Raw genomic sequence first — 18006 nt, 5'->3', positions numbered from 1 at the left:
TTATGTTTTTACGTTTTTAATAGAGTGGTGTGTGTTAAAAAGCAACTAAAAACGGTCTTTGATAAAAACTGGTAAAAACGTCGCGTAAAAACGTAAAAGCGATAAAAACTTATGTTTTTACCGTTTTGACCGTTTATACTTAAAACAAAAAAAAATTAAAAAAAAAGAAATTAAAAAAACCATATTTTCATTTTTCTCAAATCATATGCACATTATCTTGGTATCTTTTTGTTTGGATATATGTCTTTTATAATTATGTCTTGTAAAACTGCAAATCTATTATAAGTTATGCTATGAGAAACGTTTTGTGTTTTTCGATTATTGTGTGCATCGAAAAAAGTGAAATTATATCCTGATGAGTGATGGTCCAAAATCTGCAGAGTGTATAAAGCAGTTAGAGCAGATTGGTTATCCATTACTTGTTAGTTATCACTGTTTATAATTTTACTACTTTGGTTATAAAAAATAATTTTCCTTTTTAGATAGATAAGTGGCTCAACACATATGTTCATTATGTGATTTTTTTTACATACATATATATAATTTTGTATCTTGACCTTAAATATTAAAAAATAAAAATTTTACGTTTCGTGTCGTTTCTACGTTTTACGTTTATAAGTTCTGACATCCCTTTCCGTTTCTACGTATAAACTTGAGTTAACATTGCACATAACAACACATTTGATTCACGGATTACCAAAGCAAAAGATAAATTCTCAACATTACCAAGGCATCTTCAATAATTTTGGATAAAGAAATGATACAACAACTAGAAAAGTCAGAATCCAATTAGGTAGTGTTTGGTTGGGAGCTTTTCAGCAGATATCTATCTTTCTCAAGTATGGCTTTTAAAAATACCATGTTTGTTTCAACGTTTTTCACCAAAAACCCATCTATCCAATTTGTCTGGATTTATGAGAAACATAGATCCGCACTGTTTAGAAACCCAATTTGAAGGTGGGATTTTTCGAAAAACCGATTATCTGGCTTTTAATGCACTGTTGATTTCATAAAGCTACCTAATTTTCTCAGTAAAGTTTTTCCCCACCAAACAATTTTTTTTTACATTTTTCTACCTATTTCACTTTATCTATCTTTCCAATCATTTCTCTATCTATTTCATTTCCCTACTATTCCAAAAAAATTTCCTGAACCAAATGCCCATTAAAGTAAAAGAGGCTTTCCTCATTTCAGAATTAGGATAAATCATCAAACTTCAGTAAAAATTTACAATAAAATTTGAGATCGCCTGCCTACAAAGATTCAATGATTTAAACCCTAGTCAAGCAGTCTGTGATCAAGTGAGCCAACCCAAGTTGGCTTAAAGGCTTTGATATTAATTGCGTAAAAGCATTAACATTAAATATGTAGTGATCTACCTAACCTAAAATATTACATCACTATATTTCCTTGGCCCTCCCTAAAGTCATGTATACAACTGTTTTCCAAATCAACATCTTGAAGGCAACTAAATATACAACTCAGACGTCTATATGCACCTGCCAACCCATTATTTGAATGCAGAGAAGGCAAATAATGTGTAGCAACTGAAATCTGAGCAATCTTAGTCTCTGAAGCTAATCCTAATACATGGGTGAGAACTTATGGCTGAAGGCTTTGAAACACCTGAATGCAGAGAAGGCAAATCACAGCAGCTGCTATCGAAATAAATCAGGGAAAGACCACATTATGAACCTCGCAAAAATGTCAGAATCCAGAAATTCAACATGTGCAGCCCGCCCAATGTATGAATCCAAATTCTTGCCATAGGCAGAGGCATCAAAGTTGACATCACAGCGCATGAAAACTCGACGATGGGAGGGGTTGGCACGGATTTGGTCCAAACAATCATTCAGCATCTCTAGGAACAGTTTACCCTTCTTTGAAGTGTCATGTGAAGCAGCCTGGCATGATTCAATTCTAGCAGAATGGTAAGGTACATAACCATCCTGAAAAATGCTTTATCAGTTAACAGCAAACCAAATAAATTCTAAGTAAAAGCTAACGTGTCACAAGGAAAGAGAAATTGCAGCACAGAAAAGCAAGGAAAAAAGGTTAAAAGGGAAGGAAACATCACTTCCTTAAGAATAATGCGTTACCATACTGTACCTCACAATTTTAACATTTCACTGGATTTAATTAGGAAAGATAAAATACTTCTCCCATGCTTCAAAATCATAGTTCTTTTGAAGACAATCAAATCTATCTGCCAGCATAAAGTAAGGCTAACAAAATGAAAAACTTCAAAAGCTTGTTTGGGCAGTTTGGATTCAGATGCGCCAAGAGCACAAGACTCTATAAATTTACATTATTATGTAATAGAAGACCTTCTTCACATGCAAATTAATATGTTTTACGATCGATAGTTACGATTCCAATTTTATATAGACCCATATTAAATTCATGATGATGCTTATGTATAACAACCCAATTGCTAAAAGAGTAACAGTAAATAACATTCTAAAAAATGATTTTACGAATCATAAGAGAAGGTAATACCTGAGGGGAAGATAGCAGTATAATATTCCTAAAATGTTCCAAGGTCTTCTGCTGAAAAAAGAAAGAAAGCAAAGGAAAGAACTCTATTAGAAGCTCATCAAAGTAAATAATTCCATATAATATATATGGATGATTCATGCCTTGGAGGGAAAAGTATATAGAACCCTCTTCAACTTTGGGTTTTGGCAAAGCAACACCTCAATTTTCAATTTCAGAAATGAACACCCCACAACTTCGAGTTAAATCTTATTAGCCGCTTCCATCCATTTTTTATTATCCATCCATCTTTACTACCATCCTTGCCCTTATATTTTTTAGTTGAATAATTCAATACCAAAAATAGCTATTATGCACCAACACAAAGTAACCATTGAAACATTTGTCAAAGACACAGGCCTTACCATATTAAAATTTGAGGGGTTCTATTCATTTTTTCCCTAAAATAACAGTGCGTTCAAATGGAAACAGAAAAGATGGGAATAAAACCAACCTAAGTTTATACCATTGATTACATTTTATAGAATATTGTTCTAAATAGAGTAGTATGGAGTAGTTTAGTGTGAGGGACGAAGTCCCACATCATGTATATATTTTTGTAAGTGCTTTTCATTCAATTATATAATGAAGCTTCCGTTGTGTAGTTGAAACACACAGATTCCAATATATGCTTCTCAGGTTATGATATTTAACATGGTATCTAGGGCCTAACAAGAGGAACCTAATTCGTGCCTTTTTGGTGGGCCCATTGTCCACTGAGTAAATTTTTTTCCGAAAACTGCCACGTCCATCAGTTTCCGGCCTTAGTCCTTCTCCAATAGCCGACCAAGAGCCTTTGACTAGCGTTAACCATTGTTGACCAGTGACTTTTCCAGAGTTTACCAGTGACTTTTACGTGTTTACAGACAATTTTTTCGGCACATGTCTGTCTCTTCAGCTTACCCAATAGCTAGATCTGGTCCTTTTGCCCTTCCTGGGGTTGTCTTAACACCAATGGCTTCCAACACCACTGCTTCTGTTGTGCACACGGGTAATAATTTGACTGGCTTAATTCCAACTCCATCTCTTGGTAATAAGTCTTTATTCTCTTTTCTTTCTACATCTGGTTACTTACCTAAATTTACTATGGCTAATGGTTCCCAAGCATAGTAGTTAATTGCTTCGCAATAGCGCCGTATGGGCGTTGTGGTGCCTTGCGGCAAGAAACCGCGCCACGTCACACCGAAACGCAATAGCGGCCATTGCGATCGCATTCGAGGCCAAATTGTGACCATATTGCTGTCATAAGGCAAAATGTCAATTTTATCCTAAATTTAAATGTGTAACAGAAAATTTTTAAGGGTTTTTTAGTCTATCTGCGTCTCTCTCTGCCACTTATGCTATCTTTGTCTTTAAAAAATCTTTCTTTTTGTCATTATTTCTGTCATATATCTATTCCGCTATTTTCGCAACCGCAACCCGCTATAGCGCTATAGCATTTTTCGGGGTTGGCCGCGACATGCCGCAATCCGCATTTGATAACTTTGTTCCCAAGTACAGTCTTGTGGGGTTGGAACTGTCCATCTCTTTCCCTCATTCTATTAATAATGTATTTTATGTCCTTGCTTCCCCCTTTAATCTTATATCCATTAGTTGATTAACTCGTTCTATGATTGTCTCGTATCTTTTACCAAAGACTATGTTGTTTTAAAGGATCAAGGTTCGGGGAGGACTATTGGTGTCGGGTATGAGTGTAATGAGGCTTTATCTCATTCAGGATGAAGACAAGCTATGATTGATGAAATGTGTGCCCTTCAGAGGAGTGGTACTTGGGATCTGGTTCCCTTTTCCTTTGGGAAGTATGTTATTTGGTTGCAGATGAATATACACTGTCAAAGTTGGTTCTAATGGTCAGGTGGACCGTCTCAAGGCTCGGTTGGTAATTAAGGGATATACTAAGGTGTTTGGCCTAAATAATGGAGACATGTTCTCCCCAGTGACAAAAATGACCTCTGTTCGCCTTTTTTTTACTATGGCTATTATCTGTCATTGACTTTTTTATCAACTGGATGTCAAGAATGCTTTCCTCCATGGTGATCTTGCGAAAAAAAATTATATGGAGCAACCTCCTAGGTTTATTGCTCAGGGGAGTCTGGCCTAGTTTGTTGTCTTTGTAAGTCCCAATATGGTCTTAAGCAGTCTCCATAGACTTGGTTTGGAAGATTTAGCATTGTTGTACAACAGTTTGGCATGACTTGGAGTGAAACCGATCACTTAATACTCTATCGCCACTCTATTTCAGGATCTATTTATTTGGTGGTGTATATTGACATTACTCAGGTAAAACATCTCTACCATATTTTTAGACAAAAGACCTTGGAAGAGTCAAGTATTTCTTAGGGATAGAGATGACCCAATCCAATGATGGTATTGTGTTGTCCCAAATGAAATATGCTATCGACATTCTTGACGAGACAACTTTATTAAATGCTAAGCCAGTTGACACTCTTATGGATCCAAATGTCAAGCTTATGCCAAATCAGGGGAAGCCATTCTTAGATCCAAAAAGGTATAGAAGATTTGTTGGAAAGATAAACTACAGTCACTCAACCAAACATCTCGTTTGTTGTCAGTGTGGTAAGTCAGTTCCTGAATTCTTCTTGTGAAGATCATTGGAATGCAGTGATTTATATTATCAAGTACATCACGATAGCTCCAGGAAAATGTCTCTTCTATGGAGACAATGGTTATACCCTGGTTATGGGGTACTCAGATGCTGATCGGGCAGCCTCATTAACAGGAGATCCACCTCTGGGTTTTGTGTATTTGTTGGAGATAATTTAGTATATTGGAAAAGCAAGAAACATAGTATAGTTGCCAGATCGAGTGCTGAAGCAAAGTATCATTCCATGGCCACAGTAACTTGTGAACTCATCTGGCTAAAACAACTACTCAAGGAGCTCAAGTTTGGAGACACTGAACCAATAACTCTCATTTGCAATGATCAAGTTGCTTTGCATATTGCTTCCAATGCAGTGTTTTATGAAAGGACAAAGTACATTGAGATAGATTGTCATTTCGTCAGAGAAAAGATTCTCTTGGGAGATATCGTCACATTTTGTTAACTCAAATGATCAACTGGCTGATGTTTCACTGAGTCAGAGGTCCTCAAATAGATTACATATGTAACAAGCTTGGTACATATGATTTATATACTCCAACTTGAGCAGGAGTATTGTAAATATAGTTTAGTGTCAGGGACGAAGTTCCACATTATGTATATTTCTGTGTAATTAATTTTCATTCAGTTATATAACAGAGCCTCCATTGTGTAGTTGAAACACGCGAATTTCAGTATATGTCTCTCAGGTATTCAACAAATACATATCTGAATAAGTTACCATTGGCTTAGAACAATTCAACATGCAAATCATACATATCAGATTTTAAAAACCACATCAACATTACTTATCATTTTCAAATACAATGAAAACATTGGAAATGCAGATAATATTCAATAACTCCAATTTGACACCAAAATTAGCATGCAAGATCAAGCATAATAAGTGCTTATACATAATGTTATTCATGAAAACAAGACTTTGAGCTCATGCCTGTGTCATTTTATCCAAACCTTTGTAGGACACCTTACCTACCTTACACAGTTTATAAAGGAACGTATTTTGGAAATCTGGATCATCTGTGAAGGTGAGCTGATGAATGCACTGTGTGCCTTTTAGCTTCTTCAAAAACCACAATCCAGAATTAAACAATGAGTTTGAACTATAAAGATATCCCAAGTGTGGACCAGATACTGAAACATATGTATGTAGGTGTCTTAGAAATGGCTCCATCATGCTATCTGCAAACACAAGACAAAGTTTAGCACAAAATTCAAACTGATGTACAGCACCGCTCCTAGCTGACCTACCTGCTATTGCTGTTCTTATGATGAGGTTACCAATGGAATGTCCAACAAAACTTAGCCTAATATCTCCCAAATTCCCATATCTTGATGCTTTGTCCATTTTGCTTTTAAGAAAGGAAATAACTTCCTGAGCTAGCCTATGTCCCATTTCTCTGAAGTCTTCAGAAGTTTTATCTTCATTAACCTCTGACATAAGAAATTCTATCGTGGGATCTATCAAAAGCCATTGATTCCGGACAAGTCGTAGATCCAGATGATGCCCCTAAAACATTTTAAACGATGAAGAATAAGGAGTCAATCAACTTTTTAACCAGATACTGAACAAAATATGGATTTAGTTCATCAATATTTTTCTACAATCTGGATGTAGCTCAAATGAGAATAAAACATCTGATGTCCATGATATATCCCGTCCTATGTTTTCATTTTTATCATTATTTTTTTTTTAAAAGACATTCAATAAAAAAAACACGAGAGTAAACAAATCAAGCATTTCCAAACAGCAAAGTGCTGCTCCATCTGGGCTCAGTTTATGTCAGCTCAACCATACCACAAGCATATTAGTGATCACCGACTTTAGTATACTTGGGCCAAAAAATTAGAAGACTTCACATTCAAAAATTAGAGGAGGGATATTCTTACTACCAAAATTTTCTACTACCAACTCACTACCTATCTAATCACCATTGGATCAACATTTTCTCTTTTTTCAATTTTTTTTTAGCATTCTCTTTCTTTGATTCAATGGTGATTAGATAGGTAGTAAGTTAGTAGTAGAAAATTTTAGTAGTAAGAATATCCTCCCTCCAAAAATTATATTTCTTATTTTACATTTTTCATGCATGTAAACGACAGTGGCAATGGCAATTAACTTGCATTCTTTTATTTTCAGCAAAAGTTTGAGAGATAAATTAAGGGTACCATGGCATGAGTTTAATTTAATTCATTTTTTAAATGAAAACACTTTAATTCAACTATCTGGAAAAAAGAGAGAGTTAAGAGTCACCTATCGTCTTAAATAATTTAATTTCAGTTTTTAAAATTAATATTGTATATAAAGATATATCTAATAAATTGATCACGTTGAACAGAGTTTACCATATCACTGTATTTTGTAACCAGGAAAAAAAAAATATCTCACGAAATATCTTCGTTATTGTAAAGAACCAATTCAACCCAAAAGTTTAAGCTATTAGGTGAGGCTACATTAATGAATTTATACTTCTTTAACACGTTCTCTCACACCAGAGCCCACTGGACATGAAGGGTGGATAATGCACAGGCCCACCTATGTGTGCTAAAAAATTTCATATGAGAAAGTGGGGGGCAGTGAGGATTGAACCCATGAGTGAGGATTGAACCCATGACACCGAGACTCTGATACAATGTAAAGAATCAATTCAACCCAAAAGCTTAAGCTATTAGGTGAGACTACATTAATGATTTTATACTTCTCTAACAGTTATATATCTCATTTTACGCTTGAAAGTTCTCTTGTGAGCTTGCTAGCTATTATGTAGAATAGCTCAAATCCACATTTCAAAGTTAAACTTAAGCTCAAGTTTGAGTTCATAAAAAATCGAGCAAGTTGAGCCTCTCGTATCCCTCATATTTGTGCATTCAGAGTTGTTAAAGAATTATAGGTTTAGGTTTAAGGTAAAAGGAAAATAGAGAGATGGCTAACAATAATAAATTGAAATATATTATTGATAAGATGTAATGTCGTAGAATAACCTAATCCTCCTTTTTATATTACTAATTAGGTCTAGTGCTAGTATCACTAGTACAAGCCCAAGCTCACTAACAATAAAACTAAAGGCTATTAAAATAAGAAAACAGATCAAGAAAGATAGTCTAAGATAATCTAAATATATCTTAAATATTGTCTAACCCTCTCATAGAACTGGATCATAACATAGAAAACAGTGTTTATTGACAGAAACCTGTGTGTCAATATTAATGAGATACAAGATCAAAGATAAGGAAATGAAGATACAAAGAGAATACAGAATAAAGATGCACTATCCTTTCTATTCCAGGTATTCGAGAGACAACCTAGACTCCCCCCAACTCCCTCTCTCAATCAATCAATAACTGCCCTAACTAACTCCCCATCACCCCCCTTTATTCCTAATAACCCTGCGGCTCTTAACTCTTTGCTAAACATATTCGGGTCCCAGTCCCCATCTCCGCTTTCTAATTACAGGACAGTCAGGGCATAAAGCACTAGGTTAAAGGTAAAAAGGAACACGATTGTGCTTGTCCAATGCCACAAACAACAATCTTGGAACCATCAGCTAGGGTAATTAGAGTTAAATTGTTTGACTAGGTAAGAGATGTGAGAAGATCCTTATTACCACAAAGATGATTGGAAACACCGGAGTCAATTATCCACAGTCCAAGAGATGGTTGAGAGTAAGGGTGCTAAACGAGTCAGGGGCCTTTGGCTCGGCTCGTGAAGGCCTGAGCTTACATGTCTAAAATTGATTGTTGGACCCAGGCTTGGACTTGTATAAAAGCTCGTTTAATAAAAAGGCCTCAGGCTCTAATTCAAAAGCTCGGCCTTAGAGCCTCTCAGGCTTGCCTAATATATTATTTTTTTATTTATTTTTTTATTTTTTATACTACTTGTGATAGCCCTCTCTCTTCTCAATTCATTTCATCCCATTTTATTAATTAAACAGACTTTTTAAATGATTTTGTTTTATATTATGTTATTTGGATATACATTAAATTTATGAGTATTTATGGAATTACTAGTGCTGTTGATTGTATATTTTGTTTGGATAAATTTTTGTTGTCTTATTTTTTTTAAACAGGCTAAACAAGACTTTTATTTTTTGTAAATGAGCCAGGCCACAAGCTGATATTATATTCGTAACAGGTAACAGGCTAAGGCTAGTCTGACACATTTGAACACAGGCTCGGCCCGTTAAGACCAAAGCTCGGCTCGGCTCGGCTCGGCTCGTTAACACCCCTAGTTGAGAGATACAAGCAATAGGATTACCGGTTCATGAAAAGACGTTAAGTCGAAGAAGAGCTTCATAGTCTGCACTTGGAATAGTCACACTAAGGGCAGAGGATGCTGGCTCCTTGTGAGTAAGATTAGCAAAGGTAGGCTAGCCATATTTTGGCCTGTAGCGTGCCTCCAAATGTCCCAATTTATGACAGAAAGAGCATCAAAAGTTTGTTGCCACCACGACCATAGTTACTACCGCATAAGAAGAGATTGCAATCTCCCATTGCGACTTTCAAGATGAGAGAAAACATGCTAGAAAGTTTCAAAAGTCTGGAAAAAAAAAGAGACAAGACTTACAAAACACACCAAAAAGTGGCTGAAAAACACCGGAGGGGAGAAAGAAAAATCTGCGAAAAGGGACCAAACAATGGTGATTCGTCGGAATATTCGAAACGGCCTTGACCAACAACAAACAGAGACCAAATGTAGAAAGGGTTTGAGACTTCAAGAAAACATCAAAAACACCTTAAGATTGAGAAGTCACCTGAAAATGATGAACAAAGAGCACCCACGACCGGAAAAGTCCAGATGTGGACAGATAGAGCCCGACAAAAAGTTGCTAGAAAAGTAACTAACGACGGGTGACAGCCAATTAAAGGTTGCTAGAAGGACATGTGGTAGAGAAGGAAGGTTGCCAGTATGAAGCGCAGCAAGGGGTGATGATAGTTGTTGCGCAGTGCACAATAGAATTAGGGTTTTGTGGAAGCAAGATTTCTCATAACGTAAGCTCTGGTACCAACTTGAAATTGAGAAATTGTGTGTATATTGTGACCACACATTGATTATATTTATATCAATAATTAAGCTTGAGCCCTATTTACATGATGTAGGACTAATAACACAAAATCGATGCATATACATTCTAACAAACACCAATCTAAGGTGGCTCTACCTCGATGATAGTTGTTTCCTCCAAGGATAAGCCAACTAAAAAAGTGTGGCTCCATCTCTACCTTATTGATATCTCCTTGGTTCTCACATAATGACAACACCAAACGGGCAGCCCTTTCCTCCCAACTCAAACATAACAAGATGCTCAAAGGTTGTTAACCATGTTAATAACCACAACTAGATGAATATAAAGTAATAACATAAGGGAAAGAGAAGCAATGACGGATACGTCACAGAGGATGGGAGCAGGCTCTAATACCATATTGGAATTATAGGGATTTAGGTATAAAGGGAAAAAAAGGAATATAGACTATAATGGGATACAATATGATATGAAGTAATTGATTGATTACAAATGACAAAGTATTAATCCCTATTTGTACTAAATAAGGGAGTCTTAAAACAATGAAACAAATCATAAAATATAAGGAAATAGAAAACTAATCCTATGAGATCCTCTAGAATACTCTAAACTATATTAAGATATAATCTTAATATCATACGATATCATCTAGATATTCTAGCATATGTAATGTCACGTGATTTGTTAACTTAATACTTTTCTTTATATGACTAATTAAGTTATAGTTTTATTAATACAAGATTGAGATTACTAAAATAAAAAATAAAAAACAAATAAAAAGGATATTTAAGTTAATATAAATATATCTTAAATATTCCTATGTGTTGAACCCAATTAGTTTGGGGGGACAGAATCATTTGACACTGATGTCAAACAAAAAAGTTAGACACCAAATCTTAACGGTTGATTTTCGTCAATCTAACGGTTATAATTTATTGGGAATTAATAATTAATTAATAAATGTGACTCAATAAAATTATAACCGCTAGATTCACGGATATCAACAGTTAAGATTTGGTGTCAAGCTTTTTAGTTTGACACCAGTATCAAAGAATCATGCCCCATAGTTTGGGATAAAAGTGATCTTATTAAATATTCCCACATGTAATGCTATTCATTACTCAAACAACCGCTCCTTCTTGTACAAAAGTTGACAAATGGTTGGTTAGATCAACAACAAAGACAATTTTCCATTTGTGCTAAAGTTGTTTGCCTGACACCTGAGTAGTATTCCTACACCCATATTTGAAATCTGGACATGAAGCACAACTTTAACCCGTAACAGACTTGACAACCTAATCAGACAATTGGACAGGTCTATTTAACTTCAATTTTTTTATGGGTTAGGATTTTCAACTATTGACTTTGTTTAACCCAAGGTCAAAAACTGACCCACGGGCCTTTTTTTATCACCAACCATTTACAAACAGGTTAGTAATTTTTCTTCCCAGATTGATTAAAAGTCAGACCAATCCTACCTTGTCAACCTGTGATTGATTGAGTTGGGCTAGGTCAGCCTATTTCGACAGTGCTACAAATACTTAACGGTAAATGACTTGCCAACAAACTCTTTAAAATAAGTGAATAAACCTAACAAACTCAAGTCCTACATAAAAAGCAAGGTATTGTTTTGCAATAAATTCCACAAGACATGCCTGAAACCCATGCACAAAGACAACAATCTTCAACACACGAGCATTACTTTGTGGTGCAGACTTCTTGCCTATAGTATCAGGGCTGAGATCATGTGAATCTACAAATCCGATATGTCTGGCCAAGGAAGTTTCACTGGTACTACGTCTTGGTGCATTAATCACATGTTCAACAATCACAATTGGTATACGCAAAGGATCTCCGAATATATGCATGTCTTGAATTGAACGGTTGTTAATCTGAAAAAAAGCAATAATTCATTAATAGGTCACATGCAATTGTAAAATAGGAGTTACTAGTCCACATATTCAAGGTGATAGCTTACCTGCATTTGTGCAATGCTCCTTCTATGAAGTTCGGCACGTGTAGCCGCAGTCTGAAGAGGCTGTATGATTTACGGGACAAAATTCACGTTTTTAAGTCTATTGGATAAAAAATTATTCATTTTCCCCATTTTCCTTTTCTCAAAGCAACTTGCAAGATATTAAGAATGTAAAGGAACATACAAGCACTTACCTCATCAGGTAACTTCCACAAACTGGAAACTCTTCTGTGTACACCCCGATGAGAAGACTCATCACTCTCACTATTTATATAATGATGAGGCATCTCTACTTTAGAGTACACCATCCATATTGACCACTCAGCTTTCCGATCATTAGCCCATGCATCACGTAAAAATTCTAGAATCTTTGTTTTGTTACCCCTAGGAAGAAGTAAATATCAACTGATTAAACAAGGTAACATAAAGTTTCATGAATCATGATACAGGCACAACTTACAATTCTCAGGCAGATATTGGAACAATCTCATGTTATATGCATGTCAGCAAGTGCAATCCTTAATATGAATTAACTGTTATAAGCGTTCATGTGGAAATATATTCTAAAACCAACCATAAAAGATGCCCAATTACGCGAAAGAAAGGTTGATAATATCATTTAGCAACCCCATCAAACTGTTACATATACCAAATGGGCTTTTCAAACCAAGTTATATTCTCTTGATAGTTGGAAGGCATTACTTGTATAAAAAATGTTAAAATAAGATAGAAACAGAAAACTAAAGCTACAACAGGAATCAGATTCAAACAAAAGTTAAAAAGAACCACACATCTTGGTCGAATTGTAATCAATTTCATGATACAAGATAAGAAGCAAACCTGTGGAACTTTAAAAATATGTTCCATAAATAGAACAATTGATTTCCCAATAAATGAAAACAGTCCAACAGTTCATTCTGAGAGATGGAATGGAGCATTTCGACATCCAGAAAATCTGGAGCACCATTTCCTCCCTGTACAGGAATAGAACAAAGAATTAATAAAGAAAAAAGAAACCATAAAAACAATATAAATGGCAAAACAAAAAAACAATACTCTGCAGCATGAAATAAAAGCAAGGACCTCAAAACCATTTTGTGGCTTGCCTTGTCCTAAATCTTCAACATCTATTGCAAACGGATTTGCTTGCAGTAGAGACTTTAATAACTTCATATTATTCATTTTTGACACAAACTCTGAAATATCTATAGCTTCAGCAACTGCTTCGCTAATTATTTGTAGTTCTTCAAGCAATATACCACGAGCAGTTAATAATGTTTTAACAAGGATGACATTTTTCACATCTAGAGAAGCGACTCCACCAAAGCCCTGGTTAGTCACACAACATTCTGTTAATGCTTGAAGAAGAAAGTCTAAAGAATTAAAGCAATGGAATATATAGTTTTAAAAAGAATTAGAATCTGCACCATCCTTGATTACTAAGGTTCAAGTTACCATGCTTCCTATTAAATATTTTTTAAATAATTTTCACCCCATTTCAGAGCTGTTCCAAAGCTTTTTACTAGGGTCTGAAGGCGGAAAGCCTCAATTAATCTGTTTGTCCAGCGACGTTTTAGAGAGGCAAATGCATATAATGGTATCTGCTATCTAGCACTTCAGGTGTTCTAATAAAAACATACAGGAAGTTCCTTTAATAGACACCCTCATATTACCGAAAGTCTGTGAGGATAAATAAAGGAAAAGGCAGTGGGTTAATGACTAACGTGGGCAAGAGAGATGAGGTACAAGGATTTGTATGGGAGGTATTCTGGTAATTGCCTAGAGATGTAGCTGCAGGGGAGAGAGTAGTGTGGAAGGTATTCAGTTAGAGAAAATGTTTAAAGTAGAGAGGGAATGGAAGAAGAATTGCGTAGACAGAGGTATTGGGTGGTGGGGTTGGCCCTTCCTAAGGCTAGAAGTCTCACTATTCAGTAATTTTCAATTCTGCGAGTTATTCTTTTCCAAGAATTCCTGAATTCGCTTCTGGTGTAAGGAGCTAGTCTCCATTTGTCTGTCATATTCTTTTTTTTTTGTCCTATTCATCTTTCCATCATATTCATTGTCATATCCTTTTTTTTTGTCCTGCTGAACTTTTTCTCCAATCCTAATTTTAGGCATAAAAATTAGTTTATATGAAATCTATTTGTTCCATTAAACTTAGCATAATAGAATAATAGATTATGTTAAAAAGAATTTATTGTTTAGATGCTAACATTGCAGGGTAAACAGGTTCAGACCTCAGATGATAATCAAAGATAGAAATGAGTACAAAACAAAAAATGCAGCCCACATTCACTAAAATATGTGCATGTGCTTCTACCATAAACAGAGAGAGGTGCATGTGCATAAGTGAATACATGCACATAAGAAGTTTCCCCTTTTTGACTATGCAAAGTTAGATGCATTAAAAGCCATCATACAAGCACAAAATCATTTGCATGAGCACCAAGTACTGTGCCAGTATGCTTGAAGCCAAGTGTAAACATCTAGGTAGCACCGATACTTTAAAATGATTGTCATACCAGTATCCGATATGTATTGCATCAAATACTTCTCGGATTCTTTGGGATTCTTCTTGCCTATTTCTTTCAATTATTTTTTAAACTTCTGTACAAATACGAGTGGGACACCACAATGATTAGATAATGATAATATTTTGTAAACTAAAGCTGACTTATGAAACATCGATGTATAATTTATATTTTTATGTTAATATTGTATTCATTTTATACGTTACATCTTAGCGGTATCATGTCCTATAATTTTTAAAATTTGTGATGTCCATGTATCAATATCATGTCATATCTATGTCCCATATCTGTATCCGTGCTTCTTAGGTAGACATAAAGCAAGTAAAGACCACAAACATGAAACAATACAAAGAAATATCTGCAATAGCACAAAGCAAACTTGATCAGCATTTCACGGTGATTTCCAAATAGAGACATACAATGTTTAGAACATACCTTATTCAACGTGTCATAATTTTTATTAACAATGACTTCAGTGTTGGCAGAATTGCTGAAATGGATAAAGTGAACGGTTGCTCTATGTAATCAAACATGCATAAGAACAAATTTGCAACGAAAGCTGATCTATAAGTAAAACTTATGAATGGAACAAATAATGCTAAAATGAAAATCCAGTAGATTCATACAGAAAATTAGAACATCTGACACACCTGGGCACCTTTGATGCAGACGAGTAAGAGGACGCTGTCAGTAGACTGACATGTACACTTACGTCAACAAGCACTGCATGTAGAGCATCAAAATGAACGGGACAATACGAATGCAATCCTAAAAGAGCTTTAGGAGGAATTCGAAACTCATGAGTAGCAGCAGGGGAAACATCCACAGAACCTTGCAAGTCAGCACTGTAGATGGTATTCTTCAGTTAGCATATCAATTTCACCAAGGAAATATCAACCAGAAAGGGAACAAGCAGTGCTTGGATCTTATAATAGACCGCTGAATACACTACTGTTATGACTCACCCATTCTCAAATGTGGGGGCATACATAAGCTCAAACTTTAAAATAACAGCAGTTGTTAAATCCTGCAATTAAGAGCCACATAAAACAGTTCAATTTGATAAGAAGATTGAACTAAAGGACAAGTTGCTGTGAATAATGTGTTATGCTACTTAGTTTCTTATATAAGGTTAAGCAATCTATAATATTGGCTATTATAGATCCCCTTTAGGCTTTAGCCACAGAAGCAAACTAGTTTGTATTTTTCCAACCCTTGATTAAGTTTTAGTATACGTGTGAAAATAAGCATACGTAACCTCAATCTGACAAGCAAGTCCCAACCAATATATTTGGGAAACAATAAAATAAAAGTAGATTTGATGTATTTGTTGACTTGAATATGACATTTGAATATTTCACAATCCAGAAAAGTATGTTGGTTGTTTGGAAGTTGACAGTGTGGTGTGAACTATGGGACCTCACTAACAGATACTTGGCACCCAAGATAAAATTTGATTCCCACAAGATTTCCTTTCCCATTGATAACCCTAGAAAGAGAAGCGAATGACAGAAAGATCATTACCACAAATCCACTATGCGATAAGTTGAATGAGATCATCATATATAAATGAATATCCTGCCTAGCGTATTTTATACGAAAGGTCGGTGTGGAGAAGCTGTTGTCTGTATCATCAATCCTCCATACACCATTTATACTGCTAGGATCCAGATCAGGAGCTGCAGAACCAAAAAAATTCTACTTGTTAATTTTGCATAGAAGAAAAAGCTTCTCTTATAATTTTCATTTAAAGAAAATAGAGTATCCGTAAAAAAATATATATGTAGAATTACAGGAAATAGTGTCAAAGAGTAGCGGAACAAAAAACCCAAAATCTCATGCATACCTATGAAACATACTTGGTAAACTACGTATGCAACCTATTTATGGCATACTGAACAATTTCAACGAGTATAACATATAACCAAGTTTCGTCTCACACAAACACATTAGAGCATAATTTAGATAAATTACCTTCATATTGAACAACTCTAGCTGGAATTCCGAAAGATGTATTTTCACAGTCCTCCCATCTCATAGTAATCTTAATCTGATACCATCTATATAAAATAAAACATAAATCAGTTTATCAAGTTAGGAATTCTCAAAGAAAATTGGAAAGGAGAAAATAAAAAGTAGAAACGGATGCATACCCCTGCTTAAAAAGGTCAAGATTGTGAAACCTATGAACATAGATACAAATCTCCTGTACAGTTTCCAACATATCCACTGGCTTGGCCTTAACAGGACGTGGCATTACATCAGGCACACTCTCTACTGGCCAACTTCAGTGTTTAAGACCAACAAAACATCCTCTCCTAGTTGCTGCAGCAGCATTCATATACCACAATAACCATCACAACATCTCTCCCTTTTGGATAATATTAGTAATAATAGTAGTAGTAAGCAGCAAATTCAAATGCTCCCTTCAGTCCCTGGCATATCTCGTACATGATACACCCCCGCAATGCTTTACCAACATAACCAACACTAGATTGCAGTATGTATTGACTTTCATCAATCATCAACTTCCTAGGGAAACTAAACCTGCAAATAAGAATGATGGAACAATCAGAGATTGTAAAGAAAACAACCTGACACAGCTAGCTCTCATAAACAATTGGAGGAGACCCCCATTCTAAGTTAGTGAAGTAATAATCAACGTAATAGACAAAAATGCGATTTTTTATTATTATTATTAAGGTGATCGTGGCAGGGAAGCCTCAAAGTTCTGAACTGAAAAGTGACTACATAATCTCAAAAAATCTGAAACTTAGGAACAAATTCACAAAGATTTTATTCTGAAACAAGTACGGTTACGATAGCATTGGAGATTATCAAAGTTATGCTGGAAAAAGAAAAAGAAAAAAAATTAGCGATTGAGCAAGAGAAACAAATACCTTCAATAACTAATATGGCAGCTATGCGGAATAATGTAATTAACCACGTATCATTTGCGACAATGGCACAACAATCCACAAAAATGTGGTAGCCAAATCTAATTGACTCGTGAATCTGATAATGGAGCTCGTTAGATAGAGAAAATGGAAAATGCGAAAGAAGAATAAGTAGAGAAATCGAAGATCTGAAAGAGGAAGGGAATTCAATTCTAGGGTTCGTAATTGACGCAATTTGGGGGAGGATATATCCAAAAACATAATCCTTTTTCTAATTTTCGTAAGGCCTTCACTTTGAATAAAACTCAAGAGAGATTGACACGATGATTCCCAATAAGCGGAGTCAAATTGAAGTTCTTTTTTATTAATTGGTTGATGTCTTGTATAGTATATATTGTAACAACATTACTATTGATTATCATCAAGA

General features: G+C 35.2%; 1 protein-coding gene across 3 annotated transcripts; it reads right to left on the bottom strand.

Moving 5' to 3' along the window:
• Window positions 1-1321: 1321 nt before the first annotated feature.
• Window positions 1322-18006, bottom strand: LOC133297794 (uncharacterized). 3 transcript variants are annotated; one of them, XM_061496995.1, is made up of 17 exons: window positions 17583-18006; window positions 16836-17229; window positions 16657-16742; window positions 16218-16361; window positions 15877-15896; window positions 15648-15709; window positions 15333-15527; window positions 15118-15172; window positions 13235-13480; window positions 12992-13125; window positions 12346-12535; window positions 12155-12214; window positions 11832-12068; window positions 6407-6665; window positions 6132-6337; window positions 2500-2550; window positions 1322-1949 (listed from the first exon to the last, which is right to left on the bottom strand). In XM_061496995.1, exons 2-17 carry the CDS (start codon window positions 16937-16939, stop codon window positions 1659-1661), a joined length of 2340 nt encoding a protein of 779 aa, XP_061352979.1. In that variant the 5' UTR covers window positions 16940-17229; window positions 17583-18006; the 3' UTR covers window positions 1322-1658. The 3 variants fall into 3 exon arrangements, with proteins under 3 accessions (XP_061352979.1, XP_061352978.1, XP_061352980.1); XM_061496994.1 differs by lacking the exon at window positions 15877-15896 and having other exon boundaries at window positions 16207-16361; XM_061496996.1 differs by lacking the exon at window positions 15877-15896 and having other exon boundaries at window positions 1817-1949; window positions 6128-6337; window positions 16207-16361.

The sequence above is a fragment of the Gastrolobium bilobum genome, unplaced genomic scaffold (genome assembly GCF_033153095.1).
Source record: "Gastrolobium bilobum isolate Gb01-03AN ecotype WA unplaced genomic scaffold, APGP_CSIRO_Gbil_v1 utg33308, whole genome shotgun sequence".
NCBI lineage: Eukaryota > Viridiplantae > Streptophyta > Magnoliopsida > Fabales > Fabaceae > Gastrolobium > Gastrolobium bilobum.
The sequence above is the reverse complement of the archived record's forward strand: the minus strand, read 5'-3'. Positions and strand labels throughout refer to the sequence as shown.